The sequence below is a fragment of the Candidozyma duobushaemuli genome (genome assembly GCF_002926085.2).
Source record: "Candidozyma duobushaemuli strain B09383 chromosome Unknown E_B09383, whole genome shotgun sequence".
In the NCBI taxonomy this organism is placed as follows: Eukaryota; Fungi; Ascomycota; class Pichiomycetes; order Serinales; family Metschnikowiaceae; genus Candidozyma; species Candidozyma duobushaemuli.
In genome coordinates this window covers 1,017,689-1,032,398 of record NW_020289900.1, presented here as the reverse complement: position 1 = coordinate 1,032,398, position 14,710 = coordinate 1,017,689, and the positions used below count along the sequence as shown (strand labels likewise).

At 44.5% G+C, this 14,710-nt stretch overlaps 6 protein-coding genes across 6 annotated transcripts; 3 read left to right on the top strand and 3 right to left on the bottom strand. All coding sequences in view use genetic code 12, as the record gives it.

The window, feature by feature from the left end:
• Window positions 1-376: 376 nt before the first annotated feature.
• Window positions 377-810, bottom strand: CXQ87_004681 (uncharacterized protein; the record flags this gene model as incomplete). The annotated part of the gene is made up of 1 exon (XM_025483117.1): window positions 377-810. A coding segment is annotated over one exon (434 nt), but the record flags the coding sequence as incomplete, so codon positions are not given.
• A 1,347-nt stretch (window positions 811-2,157) lies between these two features.
• On the top strand, window positions 2,158-3,459 carry CXQ87_004680 (S8 family peptidase; the record flags this gene model as incomplete). Its single annotated transcript, XM_025483116.1, has 1 exon — window positions 2,158-3,459. The coding sequence occupies one exon, from the start codon at window positions 2,158-2,160 to the stop codon at window positions 3,457-3,459; it is 1,302 nt and encodes a 433-aa protein (XP_025338059.1).
• Window positions 3,460-6,564: 3,105 nt separating this feature from the next.
• On the top strand, window positions 6,565-7,500 carry CXQ87_004679 (alpha/beta hydrolase; the record flags this gene model as incomplete). Its single annotated transcript, XM_025483115.1, has 1 exon — window positions 6,565-7,500. The coding sequence occupies one exon, from the start codon at window positions 6,565-6,567 to the stop codon at window positions 7,498-7,500; it is 936 nt and encodes a 311-aa protein (XP_025338058.1).
• Window positions 7,501-7,682: 182 nt separating this feature from the next.
• CXQ87_004678 (uncharacterized protein) lies at window positions 7,683-9,341 on the bottom strand (the record flags this gene model as incomplete). Its single annotated transcript, XM_025483114.1, has 1 exon — window positions 7,683-9,341. The coding sequence occupies one exon, from the start codon at window positions 9,339-9,341 to the stop codon at window positions 7,683-7,685; it is 1,659 nt and encodes a 552-aa protein (XP_025338057.1).
• A 2,661-nt stretch (window positions 9,342-12,002) lies between these two features.
• CXQ87_004677 (uncharacterized protein) lies at window positions 12,003-12,551 on the top strand (the record flags this gene model as incomplete). The annotated part of the gene is made up of 1 exon (XM_025483113.1): window positions 12,003-12,551. One exon carries the CDS (start codon window positions 12,003-12,005, stop codon window positions 12,549-12,551), a length of 549 nt encoding a protein of 182 aa, XP_025338056.1.
• A 97-nt stretch (window positions 12,552-12,648) lies between these two features.
• On the bottom strand, window positions 12,649-14,379 carry CXQ87_004676 (uncharacterized protein; the record flags this gene model as incomplete). Its single annotated transcript, XM_025483112.1, has 1 exon — window positions 12,649-14,379. One exon carries the CDS (start codon window positions 14,377-14,379, stop codon window positions 12,649-12,651), a length of 1,731 nt encoding a protein of 576 aa, XP_025338055.1.
• Window positions 14,380-14,710: the final 331 nt, after the last annotated feature.

Sequence of the window (14,710 nt, the reverse complement as noted above, 5' to 3'; positions counted from 1 at the left end):
CCCAGACATCCCTAAGAAAAACCCAGACATCCCTAAGAAAAAACCCAGACATCCCTAAGAAAAAACCCAGACATCCCTAAGAAAAAACCCAGACATCCCTAAGAAAAAACCCAGACATCCCTAAGAAAAAACCCAGACATCCCTAAGAAAAAACCCAGACATCCCTAAGAAAACCCAGACATCCCTAAGAAAACCCAGACATCCCTAATAAAACCCAGACATCCCTAAGAAAAAATCCCTAAGAATAAACCCAGACATCCCTAAGAAAAAACCCAGACATCCCTAAGAAAAAATCCCTAAGAATAAACCCAGACATCCCTAAGAAAAAACCCAGACATCCCTAAGAAAAAACCCAGACATCCCTAAGAAAAAAAACCCAGACATCCCTTTGCCAGCCTGTTGGTCCATTTCGTACGAAGCAATTGCACCATACGACGATGTGATAACCACACTCTTGATGTTAGGCCCATAGTCCTTAATTGATTGCAAAGCTGATGTGGTTCCCTTGATGGCAGGTTGAAGCAATTGATTCTCGATATCCGTGACATCGAAAAAGAACGGTGAGGCGGTGTGCAAGAAAGCGGTGGCCTCGGGGTGTTTTTTAACAAATTCGTCAAAAGCACCATCCTCAGAGAGTTCCTTCACTATCTCGTAGGTGAACTTTTCTGGATTCCCGCACGCTTTCTTGACGTACTCCCCCTTTTCGGGACTTCTGACAGAACCCACCACGGTATAGCCATTTTTGATTAGTTCTTGAACAGTGTGTAAGGCGATGAAGCCAGATGCACCAGAAAGTAAAACTGTGGTCATTGTAGTTATTTGTTCTTTCTGGATTTGTAGCTTGAGGAAATGTTGGTTTTTATACCAAGAGCTTTGGTTACAAGTAAGCGATCTTACAACCACTTATTGCTACTGTTCGGAGATTGACTGCATCAGGAAAATGTCCGCCAGGGCATAATGCATCTTTGACACCGGTAGCCGGGTGCGAATTGTTCCGAGAATAATAGTCTCTTTTTCTAAATTTCTGTTTGCAAAATGCAATGTGATTAATAAACGATCCATATTCTTGTTTTGTATCACTAAGCCAGGGACCTGACCTAGGAAGTCGCTCCGCCATCCGACGTGCATATCCATGGTTAACATTTCGTTGCACGATGTACATTGAAAGTTCAAAATTAATGCCTCAATTCATAATGAAACCGCCTCAATATCGACAACGCATGGGAGGAAGGGAGACGAAAGGAGGGACGATTGTGTATTGGGGCAATACTAACTATGAATTCGATCAATACTTGACACATCGGTATGTTCACAATTCGAAATAGTTCTCTAAAGATTTGAGCTCGATAAGAATGCAATGTCACAAGTGCATACCATGAGAAGAGTGCTTTCCCATATGATGTCATCAGGAGTTATCAATGCATATCTTTCACTTCGGTTGCTGCAAGAGTTGAGGCGGGGCCCTTGCAGCGTCTCAAAGGCTGAGTCCAATGCCATTCGTTGATTGATAGCGTATTAAGCGCCGTGCCGGCCATTTAGAGAACTTCCTGTTGATAATGGATTGGCACAGGGAGCCTCCTAATAGAAAATGATCCGACAGATGTATCTTGATAAAAGCCCATTTATGGCCACTGTTAAGCCTCCTTGCTTCACAAAATGAATGGACGATAATGTCTCACGCGACGAAACCGCTTTAGAAACCATGCCTGTCAAAAACGCCCCATGCACTATTGTACAGGATCGCATAAAGCACGTTCATTGCTCCCTGTAATTGAATCTTTTGACCCACCCGAAGATCCCAAAACCAGCACTGAACTGCCCATGGCATTTTGCCAAAGTGCCAGTATGTGACGCTTTAAATTCAAAAAAAAAATGCTCGGAAACGGACTCTCCGCAAACATTGAAAACAACATCAACGCAGAAAAGGACCCTCCATTCAACGCCCCCAACTGTCGAACAAATAATCCGAATGCGATATTTCCTGTCCCTCTCCACCTCATAGCCTCCGCATAAGCCCCCATCATCCCTGGCAATCACCACCTCTTATCTATATAGTCTCATGAAGTCCCCAGGAATTTTTGGAAATCTTGAAAGCCTTGAAAACCCATAATGCAATTAAGGTGCAGCCCATTCGTGCTTGCAAACTTGGCAACCGCCATGATACTTCCTTGGCTTGATGGATATGGCATTGAATCCATCTTTGGTCAAAACGTCATCACCGAAAAGCCCAACTTTGCTGTTCCTTGTCAGATAAATCGTGATTCTCCAGCGCCCTTAGTGAAGGGCTCCAGAGTGGTTCCTAACAAGTTCATTGTTGTTTTCAAAGATGATGTCACCGATGCCGACTTCGCCTCTCAGAAGTCGTGGATAACCTCGCTCGTCGGTTCCATAATGAACGAAGAAAGCAAGGCGCTCTCATTCTTCCAACTTCCCTCCTTGCAGGGCTTGCTGGGCTATTTTAACGATGACGTCTTGAAGATGATCCAGGAGAGCCCTCACGTCAAGTATGTGGAGGAGGACGGCATCATTAATCTTTACGGCACCGAAGTTCAGGAGGACTCCACTTGGGGTATTTCCAGAATCTCTTCCCGTAAGAGCGACCATATTTTGAACTCTTATACCCACGATCCTTCTGGTGGCGAGGGCGTCACTGCTTATGTCGTGGACACCGGCGTCAAGGTTTCCGATGCTGATTTCGAAGGACGTGCTGTGTATGGCCAAGCAGTGGCATTCCCTCACTTGGAGGTAGATTTTCATGGCCACGGCTCGCACGTGGCAGGAACAATTGGCTCTAAGACATGGGGTATTGCCAAGCTGGTGGAAATTGTCGCAGTGGGTGTGTTGGGCCCGATGGGCACAGGGTCAACCACTGACGTCATCAAAGGTATTGAATTTGTAGTTCAGGACCATCATAAGAAGATTCAAGAGAAGAAAAAGGGCTTCAAGGGCTCTATCATGAACCTATCCCTTGGAGGTGGTGCTAGTGACGCTTTGGACGCTGCTATCAACGCCGCCGTGAAGTCAGGCATACATGTGGTGGTTGCTGCCGGTAATGATAATGCTGACGCTTGCGAGTACTCTCCTGCCAGAGCCAGTGGTCCAATCACCGTTGGTGCTATTGACAGGTTAGACAGTAAGTGGTCTTCTTCCAACTATGGTAAATGCGTGGACATTCACGCTCCTGGTGTTGAAATTGAATCTATCGGACTCTCTTCTAATCCTGTTATCATGTCTGGTACTTCCATGGCATCTCCGCATGTGGCTGGTGTTGCCTCTTACTTGTTGTCTTTGCAGCCGGGTTCGGGCTCCGAATTTAACAGCAACCTCATCAAGCCTGCTGAGTTCAAGAAGAGACTTATCAATTACGGTACGGAGGATGTCATTCACGGCCTCGGCGATGACACTGTGAATATCCTTGCCTACAACGGTGGAAACAAGCCACTCGAGATTTGGAACTAAGGCTCACACTTCCGATTGTTATTTCACATGGCCTCATAGTGTCACCATAGATTTGCAGTATACGTTTTTGTAATTCAGCCTTCTAGGGGATTATGTCTCGAAGCCAGAATGCTGCAAATTGCTACATTCTGTAGTCTTCTCTACCCTGTAGCCTCATACTCAACGGCCTAGCGGTGGCCCAACAATAAAGGCTTAATCTCAGCGGATCGTAGCATCAAGGCTACTCTACTGCTCACAGTACCCCGTAGCGTATGCAAAGGATGCAGGTACTGCTCGTTATTGTTGATTCTATACTTCATTCTGATGGGTACAACGAAAAATATTTTAACAGTCTCAGCAGAAGCTGTTGAAAACTACGCTATCCAAATGCTGATTTTCCTCTAAGTATGGTCTACAGATACGCGATTAGTCCGCGTTCGTATCGGCGTTAGGCTAAAGGTGTTGCTTGCCTTGCCACGATGTCTGATTGACACTATGCATGTAGGGATCGTGAATTCTTGCATTGCATGACATTGAGAATTGTCTGGCAGCCGTGCATTTCTGATGTTATGGATATTGTTTCCTCGACGCGTTTGACTCTCGAGAGCTTTGCTAGCATAAGTACATGAAGGATACACCCATTACTTCCTTACGAAAAACCTCTGTCTTATATATGAGGGTGCATTTGCAAGATGTCCGTAATTTCTTGGACAGTGTGTAAGGCGATGAAGCCAGATGCACCAGAAAGTAAAACTGTGGTCATTGTAGTTATTTGTTTTTTCTGGGTTTGTAGCTTGAGGAAATGTTGGTTTTTATACCAAGAGCTTTGGTTACAAGTAAGCGATCTTACAACCACTTATTGCTACTGTTCGGAGATTGACTGCATCAGGAAAATGTCCGCCAGGGCATAATGCATCTTTGACACCGGTAGCCGGGTGCGAATTGTCCCGAGAACAATACTCTTTTTTTCAATTTCTGTCTGCAAAACGCAATGTGATTAATAAATTCTTGTTTTGTATCACTAAGCCAGGGACCTGACCTAGGAAGTCGCTCCGCCATCCGACGTGCATATCCATGGTTAACATTTCGTTGCACGATGTATGAAAGTTCATTATTGTCTTACTAGAGCTCCGCAGGTCTAATTGTGCAGCATCGTTATTAATTAATAGGAAACTAAATTGATTGGTAATAATGTTTAGGTGCGTTCGAATTGATATTTCTTCAAGCTGCTACATAGGCTGTGTCGTTTGTGTGGACAACACTGTGTATCAAAGTTTGCTGCGTACTAGACTTTTGCATCACACAAACAAATGTTATAAAAGTACAAGGAAACCCGAAAGTTGTCATTCTTCTGCCCTGTTGGCCATTTGCTCGATCTGTGAATCACATTTCAATCTTTCTTTGCTCTCATCATCCCCGTTCGCTAAAATTCTAGGAATATAGATTGAAAGCCTTCAAAAAAGACAAACGGTAATTATTTGGCACTACATAACATAGATTCGATATTTGGTGGGTTTTTTCCAGAAGTGGTATTTCTATCACTTTCCCAGATTTGCGCGGCATATACAGATTGAGCTCTCGCATTTGCATTCTCACAAAAAAATGAAAAATTTCAAGAACGAAAGTTAAAAGACTTCGATAGGTACAGAAACACAAATGATGATATTGTTGGTTTTTGTCAAGGGTTTTAAGTACAGCAAGCGAGAATTCAATGCAGTTAACGCGTCAGATCTTTAATGGCGGAACCTCAATCAAGCCTAACACTATAGTTCTCTGAGCCAGTTTTCCCATGCCATCTGAATCTACAAGGTTATATCAATTGTTAGAAATTTATTATTAGACAATGTTGCACATGAATGGTACAGCACCACGACCAGCGTGCTTGTTCAAGTTGTTGTCCTTAGGAGCGTTGTACTTGTTTGTGTTGTCTGGGCAGCCATGTTTATTGTTGAGAAGGTATTAAAGTTGAGGATATTAGCCTCATTTGTATACGCTAAGAGCTCTCGTAAATTATAATGTTTCTTGTTTCATCAATCTTCCCTTTCTAGGCCGTCAATGATTCGATGTTTCACGACATTTTCTATTTTGGTGCGGCAAAAAGCTGCAGATCACTTTGAAGGATACGAGGAGTTGAACTTTTGTTGTAATTGTAAATTTAAACCATTCCTCTTGGAAAAACGACTACCTAAACTCAAATACCTTGAGAGTACCACTGGAAGCCGGGTTGATGAACGAGCAAGAAACTTCTAGCACAATTACCATGATCCTTTGCCATTATCGTAAAAGTTAAGATGCCACATTCGTAATTCTACAATCATTGTGCAGCTGGGACCCCTCTGTCTTGAATAAACAATCGCTCTACCTGCAAGTGAAGGACTCACAATGGACACAGTTAAACGCAATTTAGGTTCAGATCAAATCCTAAGCCTGAACCTGCAATACACCCAGAAGGACATACCCTGTTCAAAACAGAATCATGTTCGTGGTAACACTGAAATGTTCAACTTCAACCTCTTCACATGACTCAAAGCATAACCGCAACACTGGCGAATTCACGCAAATGACCAATCCGCCACCCTCCTCCAAAATGACTCAGGGGTGAAACGGCCCAACGCAATTCTGCAGACATCATATGCTTCTTTACAGCAAGGGTCAAGATACTAACATCTCATAGGCTTACCGATTTGACGAGTCCCATTCCATGCGTAATAAATATTTAGCCGCTCGGAGATATGTATATGCAATACGGTTTTAGTATTTCTCCGAAACGCGTGAAAACCGCGCAGCCGCTCGGACATATTGTACATACGATATGCCGTTTTTGGTATTTCTCCGATCCGTTGAAGCATCCCACTGGAAGCATCTGCCAATCCACAAAAGCCAAACTGTGCTAAAAACCGCCGGAAGCTACTTCATGCCGCATTCCGTGCCTAAATTAATTGCTACTTTCACTTGGCCGAAATTTCAAGCCCTTCTCAAAAGAAACCTGCAGCTTCCTCCGTGTTTGTGATACTTGCTCTGAGCCTAGATGAGTAGTATGACGAGGGGCTCTGCAAGCCTTGCTCTGGGGTATATAAGCCGTGACAATTCCCCCGACTTCAATTCCATCCATCAATCTAAATCACTATGCCAGAGAACAAAAAAACAGTCAGCATTCCTAACATTGCTTGGGAAACATCCGCAGATATCTACTATCCTCCATCTTTCGATGAGAACAAGAAGTACGCTGCCGTCGTAAGTGCCCACCCAATTGGCTCTTGCAAAGAACAGACTTCTGGTAATGTCTACGGTACGGCTTTGGCTGACGAGGGTTTTGTCGTTGTTGCCTTTGATGCCTCTTTCCAGGGTGCCTCAGGTGGAAAACCTCGTTTCGTTGAGGACCCAGCTTTCCGTGTTTCGGACTTTCGTTTTGTGGTCGATTACATCCAGACTCTTCCCTACGTTGATCCTGAACGCATTGGTGTTCTTGGAATCTGCGGTGGCGGTGGTTATGCTCTCAATGCCATTATGACCGACTACCGTTTTAAAGCTTGCGTGGGTATCACTCCAGTGAACTTTGGACGTTTGGCTCGCGAAGGCTTTGCACAGTTTGACCCTGTGGGAACACTCGAAATGATTGGTCAGCAACGTACTGCTGAGGCTCAAGGCGCCGAACGCAATGTTATCCATTACCTTCCACCTAATGCTGAAGCGGCTGAAAAAATAACCGGTGATGTAGACGTTCCCGAGGCTTTCGACTATTACAAGACCGATCGTGGTCAAAAGCCCAACGGAGCTGCCAGCGGCCTTTTCTCGTTCAACAGTGCCGCAGTCTCGTGGGATGCATTTGGCCACGCCGAAGTCACTATGACAAAGCCATTTTTGGTAGTTGTCGGAGATAAACCCGGTAGTTTTGGCGCTTATCGTGATGCCAACGAAATTTACGGTCGCGCCGCATCCAAAGATAAGCACATTGTCGTTCTTCCCAACACCACTCACTATGAGCTTTACGATAAGCCTGAGGCTGTTAAGCCTGCTCTTGAGAAGGCTATTCCTTTCCTTAAGGAGCACCTCAAGGCCTAATTGTGGAGTGCAGTCCACTTGAGACTCTTATCGTATATAGTGTGCTGAGTCTGTAAATAATGTTCATCAAAATCTTGACATTGTAATTATTTCCTTTAAATCTCTGCCTTAAGTTTCAACCTATCTACAAGAAGTCACTAACAATCAATAAATTATCGCTCTATTAGCCCAGACGGTCTCAATCAATGGTCGAATCTAAAGTCGAGACGCTTATTACCCTCATCAGTCGTAGTTTTGATGTACTCTTCCTGCTCCTCGGCAGTCATGGCGTTCCAGATCTTGTCCCTCTGCTTGTTTCTGAAAACGTAGTAGAATTTGACCAAGAGGAGCAATGGAATCAATGCAACAGCAATGATGAAAAGCTGCATGTTACCTCTGCGGTATCTTGGCTTATCGTCTTCTCTGTAAATGTTGGCAGCACCAATGGCTCCAATTTGCACGGTCATGTTATACAAAGCCGAGCAGACGGACCTTGAACGAATGGAGTTCGAGTTTCTGGAAACCCAAGAAACACAGATAGCGTGAATGTATGGACCAGACAAAACCATCGTAACCAAGAACCAAGTCACCCATGCGTTTTCTCCACTGCCTGGCCACCATCTGATAGCAGCCAAAAATGGCACAACCATGATTGGGTAAGCCAAACACGTCAAGGCACGTTCGTTGATTCTCTCAGAGAACCAAGTAATTAAAAGCAAGGTAATGATATGGAGAACAGCAGATGGGATTGTAAGCAAGTTAGTGTCGAATCGACTGAAACCCAACGACCTCATGGAAAGCGTCATATAAGGCTGAATTGTACTGTTGGGAATGTATGCAATGAAACCGATTGCAAAAACAGGCCACAAGTCGTAATCCCAAGCGGATTTTGCAATCATCTTCAAAGTCAAACCTTGTCTGTTATGCATGTCTCCCTTGGAAGGGTCATCTCTCAACACCCTGTTGACGACAATCTTCTCCTGTCTGTCGGTAAACCAACCCTTTGGATGAAGCCAGTTCTTTGTCTGCACAGCAGAAGGAACCATAAGGTAAAATGCAAGAAGTCCAATGATAAGAGTGAAGAGACCCTCGATAATAAAAAGCCATCTCCAACCTGCCAAACCTGCAATACCTCTCATACGCAAAATACCGAAAGCCAAAAGGGAGGTGAAAATCTGACAAAGCGAAAGGGAAGTCCAGAACCACGACAAACGAAGAGGCAACTCCTTGGACTTGTAGAAGTACGAAAGCCACAAAACCAAGTCGGCAATGAAACCACCCTCAATGGCACCGATAAGTGCTCTGCAAACGAAAAAACCAGCTCTGTTTTGCATTGCACCCTGGCAGATAGCCACAATGGACCAGGAACACATCTGCAAAGGAATAAAGATATCTGGTCCGAGCTTCTTGGAAATCACTTGAGAAGGCAATTCAGCCAACAAGAAAGCCACAAGGAAGATCGTGTTACCTGTGTTATAGTCATTAGTGTTCATTCCAAGATCAGGCAACAAGTCATCAACCACAGCCTGAGCCAAATTACCTCTGTCCACTTGCAAGGCAATAAACATCACACAAGCACTGAGCGCCACTCTGAAATCCAACTTTCTAATCACCTTTTTCTCCTCCTCAGGCAGCCACTCGAAGTCAGGATCAAAGGCCAGACGACACTCATACTGACTCTTCTCGTACAAATCATGATAGTACTGAGCGACTGCAGGGTCCTTGAATGGGTTCGAAAGAAGGGAATCGGCCTGCGATTCGTTATCAATCAGGACCACCTGAACAACATCTTCCAACTTCTCCTCAAGCTTGGCTGAGGCAGTGTTCTCCTGACCAGTCCTCTTCTTAATAGCGACACCCATAGCAGAATACAGTGGTTGATTTTCAGAACGGTTCCGAGAGGACTGGGCGGAAGATCTGTACTTATACAATAGCGGTTGTGAGGACATGCACGGTAGTCAAAAGAAGTAGACAGGCTGAAGCTTGCTTGGCGAAACTCACCGTTGTAGATATCCGGCTGGCCCGCCCTGGTTTCAATTACGTGAAATCCAGTATACTTACGCAAGCACGGATGCAATTTAGACGCACAAGCGGTAAAGGAGGTGCCTCCACAGTTGATTGAAAAATTAGAAAAAAATCGCTCCATTGCGTACATTTCCACTACCAATGACTGTCATAGGCAGCCATAATTCTTGTCCTTCTGTAGTGACGGCTTTGACGTATTCGCAATTTCTGGGCCACAGTTTTCAATAATTTCAGGCTTGCTGGGGTGGATACCAGTGTAGTTTGTGGCAAAATGCTACATTATTTTGGAATAGAAAAATAGCCGAAAAAGAAGAAATTTCATGTAAACGGCTTTTGGCTCTTCGACATTTGCATTACATTGGACTTACCTTTGTGAGCCTCACAAAGTGGCTCAAGGTCCACAATTGCGTATATGCCGGACACATACTTGGAGGTCCAGTTTTCGAATACTAGGCAGATAAAAGGCCGTTTAGGATCCATGCGTATCTTTATCCGACGCCAAGAAGGGCGGCCTGTGACTTGCGGTTTGAAGCTCCCCGCCTTCGATAGCGTCATTTTGGCGACACATGGTGAAATTTCACTTGTCGTTAATTTTTCGAAAATAATTAGTCCGACTGTAGTGTGATTCAGAGTCATGAGCGGCTTCAGATCCGATAAGCTGGACAGGTAGCACAAAGCTGTACGTGCATGAGAATGTGAGTTTGGTGCGTTGGCGACTGGGCAATAATATACTAAGACTTACTGATATTGTCAAGCCGATATAAAGAAGGTTTCACCTTTCTTTAATTGTATTTTCTATCACCTCAATACAGAATGTTTAGTAAGGCGGACAGACACATGATTGTGCAATGTGTGGATATGCTCGCGTATATTACTGTACGCCGCTTCAAGAGAAACCCTGAATTGATGATGGGCTCACAGGTAGCTTTGAACGGAGGAAATTGGATTGTGTGAGGTTTCCTTGAAAATTCAGGAAATATCTTTTGGTGTTGGCTTTCTATGAATGTGATCCATCCGTACTGTCGTGCTCACAAAACTCAAAGTAAATGTATTCTGCAATTCGAAGGTTGATAAAAAAAGTTAGAAATGGAAAAAAAGAAAGAAAAAGAAAGAAAAATCTGTCGCTCGCAAGTTTCCTTCTTCTCGGCTCTGAGATATCACAACGGAATCGGATGATTCCCGCCATAACGTTATTGCCCAACTGCTAAAATTTCCTATACTCCAATACTTCCCAATTTCACAGAATGAGTGTTCGATAGCGAAAAAAGGTCGCTAGTAAAATTTGCCGAAGTTTCTTTTCTCGTATCGGTATGAATAACGCCTCGACCCAATCAAGACATACGCATTAATATATAACGAACGAGAATCGGGACATCGAGAACGATTATCACTCACATTCTCCTAAGGTTTAAAAACATCGTTATTGCTAAGATCAATCGGTGCTTATTGGCGGGATGGAAGACAATTAGCTATGCTTTTCAGTCCAGTAGCATCTAGCTCAAGCGATCGGTAAGCTGGAGCAATTAGCGATAAGATTGCAAAGGTAGCAAACTTCTTATTCTTTGCTAAAGTACTGAAATTCTTAGTGTATCTGACGTACTTATGCTGGTTGTCAAGGTCGCAGAATATTGTTACGTCTACTGAGGCAGTCAGGTTCAAACGGTACCAGATCTTCAATCTCTGCAATAGCGTAAGTTGCTATGATGTTTTCTTGATACCTCATCCAGGGAATACGTAGGCATATACGACGTTGTCAATTAGTGCTGCATTCTATGCTGATCTTCCAGGCTTCAACTCAATGTGTCCCTGGGAAACTCGCATCTAAAATCTGATTTTCAACTTTTTTGAGCAACTATGAGTATCTCCTTCAAGATTAAATTTCGTTGCAGTTTGCGATGGTAGCCAATCGCAGGAGGGTACCATTTATGGCTTCGCCTATATTCGCATTTCCTGATTCGGCTTGAACGGCGCATGCATTTGTCGCTTAATCGAAATGTCTTGCCAAAAATCAACAACGAAACCGACCGATCAATTAAAAAATAATTCAGCAAAGCTCAAGAGCAATAACTTGAAGCAATTCTCTCCTGCTCTTGAAACAATGCTGTGTTAGTGATGAAAAAAAAAAAAAAAAAAAAAAAAAAAAGTGATATATAGTGCGTTTCTCAAGGCTGCAATTCTCAGCAGATGCGCTAGAGCCCTGGAGTGCATGGTACGGCTCAAATCGGCTATCAGAGCTTGTTTTCACCTGACAGATCAACTTTTTGTGATTTCAAGTTTAATTTATCCAGATAAAAGCTGTCAATCGTTTAGAGCACCTTCTTCAGAAACACCTCATCTCTTCAATCTGATAACACCCCACCGAGCGGCTGAAGACGTACGCCACTCATATACGCAGGCCACAACATCGGAGTAGATGAAGCCAAAACGACAGGTCGCATCTTTATACTCCTTTACGTTTATCTAGATCAACCAGAAATTTCCATATATTCCGTTTCATTATGAAGATTTCTGCTATATTCTGTGCGGCTTTGGCAATGGCCAACATAAGCTACCACGACTTTTTGGAGGGTGTTTCCCGAGTCGGAATCGGTTCCAGCAACACCGAGGGTGAGTACAAATTTGATATGGCAGACGTGGCCAAATTGGTCGAGGACGATGGGTGTGTTTTGGATGAAACTCAAGAAAAGTTCAAATCTTTACCACCTCTTGATATTCACAGTTTCGACAACTACCAAGCTTTGGAGCTGTTTGGTACCGTTGCAGTGGCGGCATTTCATGACAGGTTGTATGGAGACTTTTTCTACGCCTGGGAGGCCATCAATCATAACGGGTTTGTTGATGAGTTGAACGATTTGAGCACTGGAGAGTTGTACCATGAGTTGCAAGAATGGCTTCTGGTGGATCCAGACTTTGTTCAAAAGCTTGCAAACACCCTGTCTGTCGAGGGCGTTAGAACATTGTATGAAAATGTCTTGAACTGGACAGAGCAGCCAAGCTGGCAGGATAGGTTGATGAACCTCTGGAATGGTCAGCTTGTGTGGTCCTAACCTACTTAGGTGGATCATTTCGTACCTTCGTTTTTACTTATTGAGATATTGAGTATAAATTGGCCAAGCCAAAGAGTGGTGTACCTGCGTTTGCAACTTAGAACACCCAGCCAAAAATCTTCTCATAAAGCCACTTCAAATTGATAGGATTGCCTGCAGCCCTTCTGGCAGCTTTATCCTCTTCATCCTGTGCCAAGAACTTCTCCTCCTGGATATCAAAGGCCTCTTTGAAAGAAGTGAGGTCAATCTCGCTGGCACGAACGAACCTTGTTTTGTGCCAGAACTTCCAACCAAGGAACAACACGATAAAGACAGGAAGCATGATGTAACCGGTGATGAACGTCTCATAGTCGAAGGGGCTTCCGAGGAACACTGTAAAGTTCTTTGCAAATATCACAAAGACACAAATTCCAAGGGAGAAGTACGTGCCGAATGGTTGGATAGGAGACCGGAAAGCCAAGTCCTTCTTTCTGTCGTACCCCTGAGCCTTCAACGCTCTCATGAAACGCACGTGGACAAGAAGAATACACGACCAGGCAAGCAAACCGTTGAGAGAAACAACATTCACAAAGTGCTGGAACACCTCTGCGGAATCCGAGGACGTAGCCATGAAGGCCAAGCAGCCAAATCCAAAAGCAAGAACAATACCCCAGTATGGGACACCTCTCTTGTCCGTTTTGGAGAAGAACTTGGGTGCATAGCCAGACATTGAAAGTCCATAAAGGGTTCTGGAACCAATGTACATGTCGGCGACAGCTGCAGAAGTGACAAAGATCAAAATACAGGCGTTGATGACATGATCCAAACCTTGAATCTGGGCATTGAAGATGGCAATCACAAAAGGAGAAGCTGAAGCGTTTGTGCCACTAGTTCCCAAGAGTCTGGGGTCATCGAAAGGCACACACATTCCCAAGACCAAGACATTGAGGACGTAAAAGATCACAATACGGTAGAAGGTCAATCTGATGGCTTTGGGAATGGCTTTTCTTGGACGAGCACATTCAGGGAAAGTAACACCAACCATTTCACAACTCGAGTATGCAAAGACACTATTGACAAGCACCGAGATGAACGAAACGAATCTTCCAAGGTCGCCCTCAATGTTCACGCCTCTTTCTGGCTCAGTGTATGCTCTGAAAGCTCCAGGGTTTTGCCAGAATCTGAAACCAAGTCTGTCACCGCTAGGTCCACCACCCAAAGCGATCACGAGCAATAAGATAACGAGACCAATACAGGTACAGATCTTCACAATGCAAACCCAGAACTCCACTTCACCAAAAAAGCGAACACCGAGAACATTGATGGTGGTACTCACAGTCAAGAACACGGCGATCCAGATACCTGGATTGGCTCTTTCCTCGTCGATCCAGTATTGCATAGTCAAGCTGCCAGCGACCAACTGGTTGGCTGTCACCAACAACTGCAAAAACAAATAAGTCCAGCCACAGGCGAAACCAAGAGCCTCGTCCACATATCTTCTGCAGTAACCAGCAAAACCGTCCGCCAAAGGAATATGTGTTGCGACTTCTCCCAAACCGGTCAAAACCATGTAAACGACGAAACCAATCACCGAGTAACTCAAGAAAATAGCCGCAGGCCCGGCGAGTCTCAAGGCATTACCCGTACCAATCAATAAGCCGGTTCCCAAAGCGCCACCAATGGCAATCATCGACAAGTGCCTAGCATGCAAAACACGCTTCAACCTCTGGTCATCTCCAGCCTGGGACTCCTTGAGAGCATCTCCCATATTCAAGGCCTCAGCAGAAGCCACATCTTCGCTGTAGATCTGCTTTTCAAAGTCCTTCGATTCTGCAGATTCTGTATTCATGGCTATCTTGCCGCCAAAAGACTTTTGCAGCCATTAAATACTAACTCGATCTCGGTGGGAGGCCAAGAAAACGTTGGCGGTGGGGCCCCTACGGCAAAATGAATCGAGCTATGGAGAACCCTTCAATGCCTATGACATCGTCCACTTTGGCGGTCCATCAACAAAGAAGGGAGGTGTGCCAAGGACTTGGCTCGACTCTTGATAGTCAGAGTCAGAAATGGTCGTCCGGGCAGCGAGCGGAATCGTGGAGAAAATTATCAAGAAAAGCAGAAAAGAAAAGTGAAAACGGTTCCGTTGATTTTGGACACCCTATTGAGGCACCTTTTGCGAC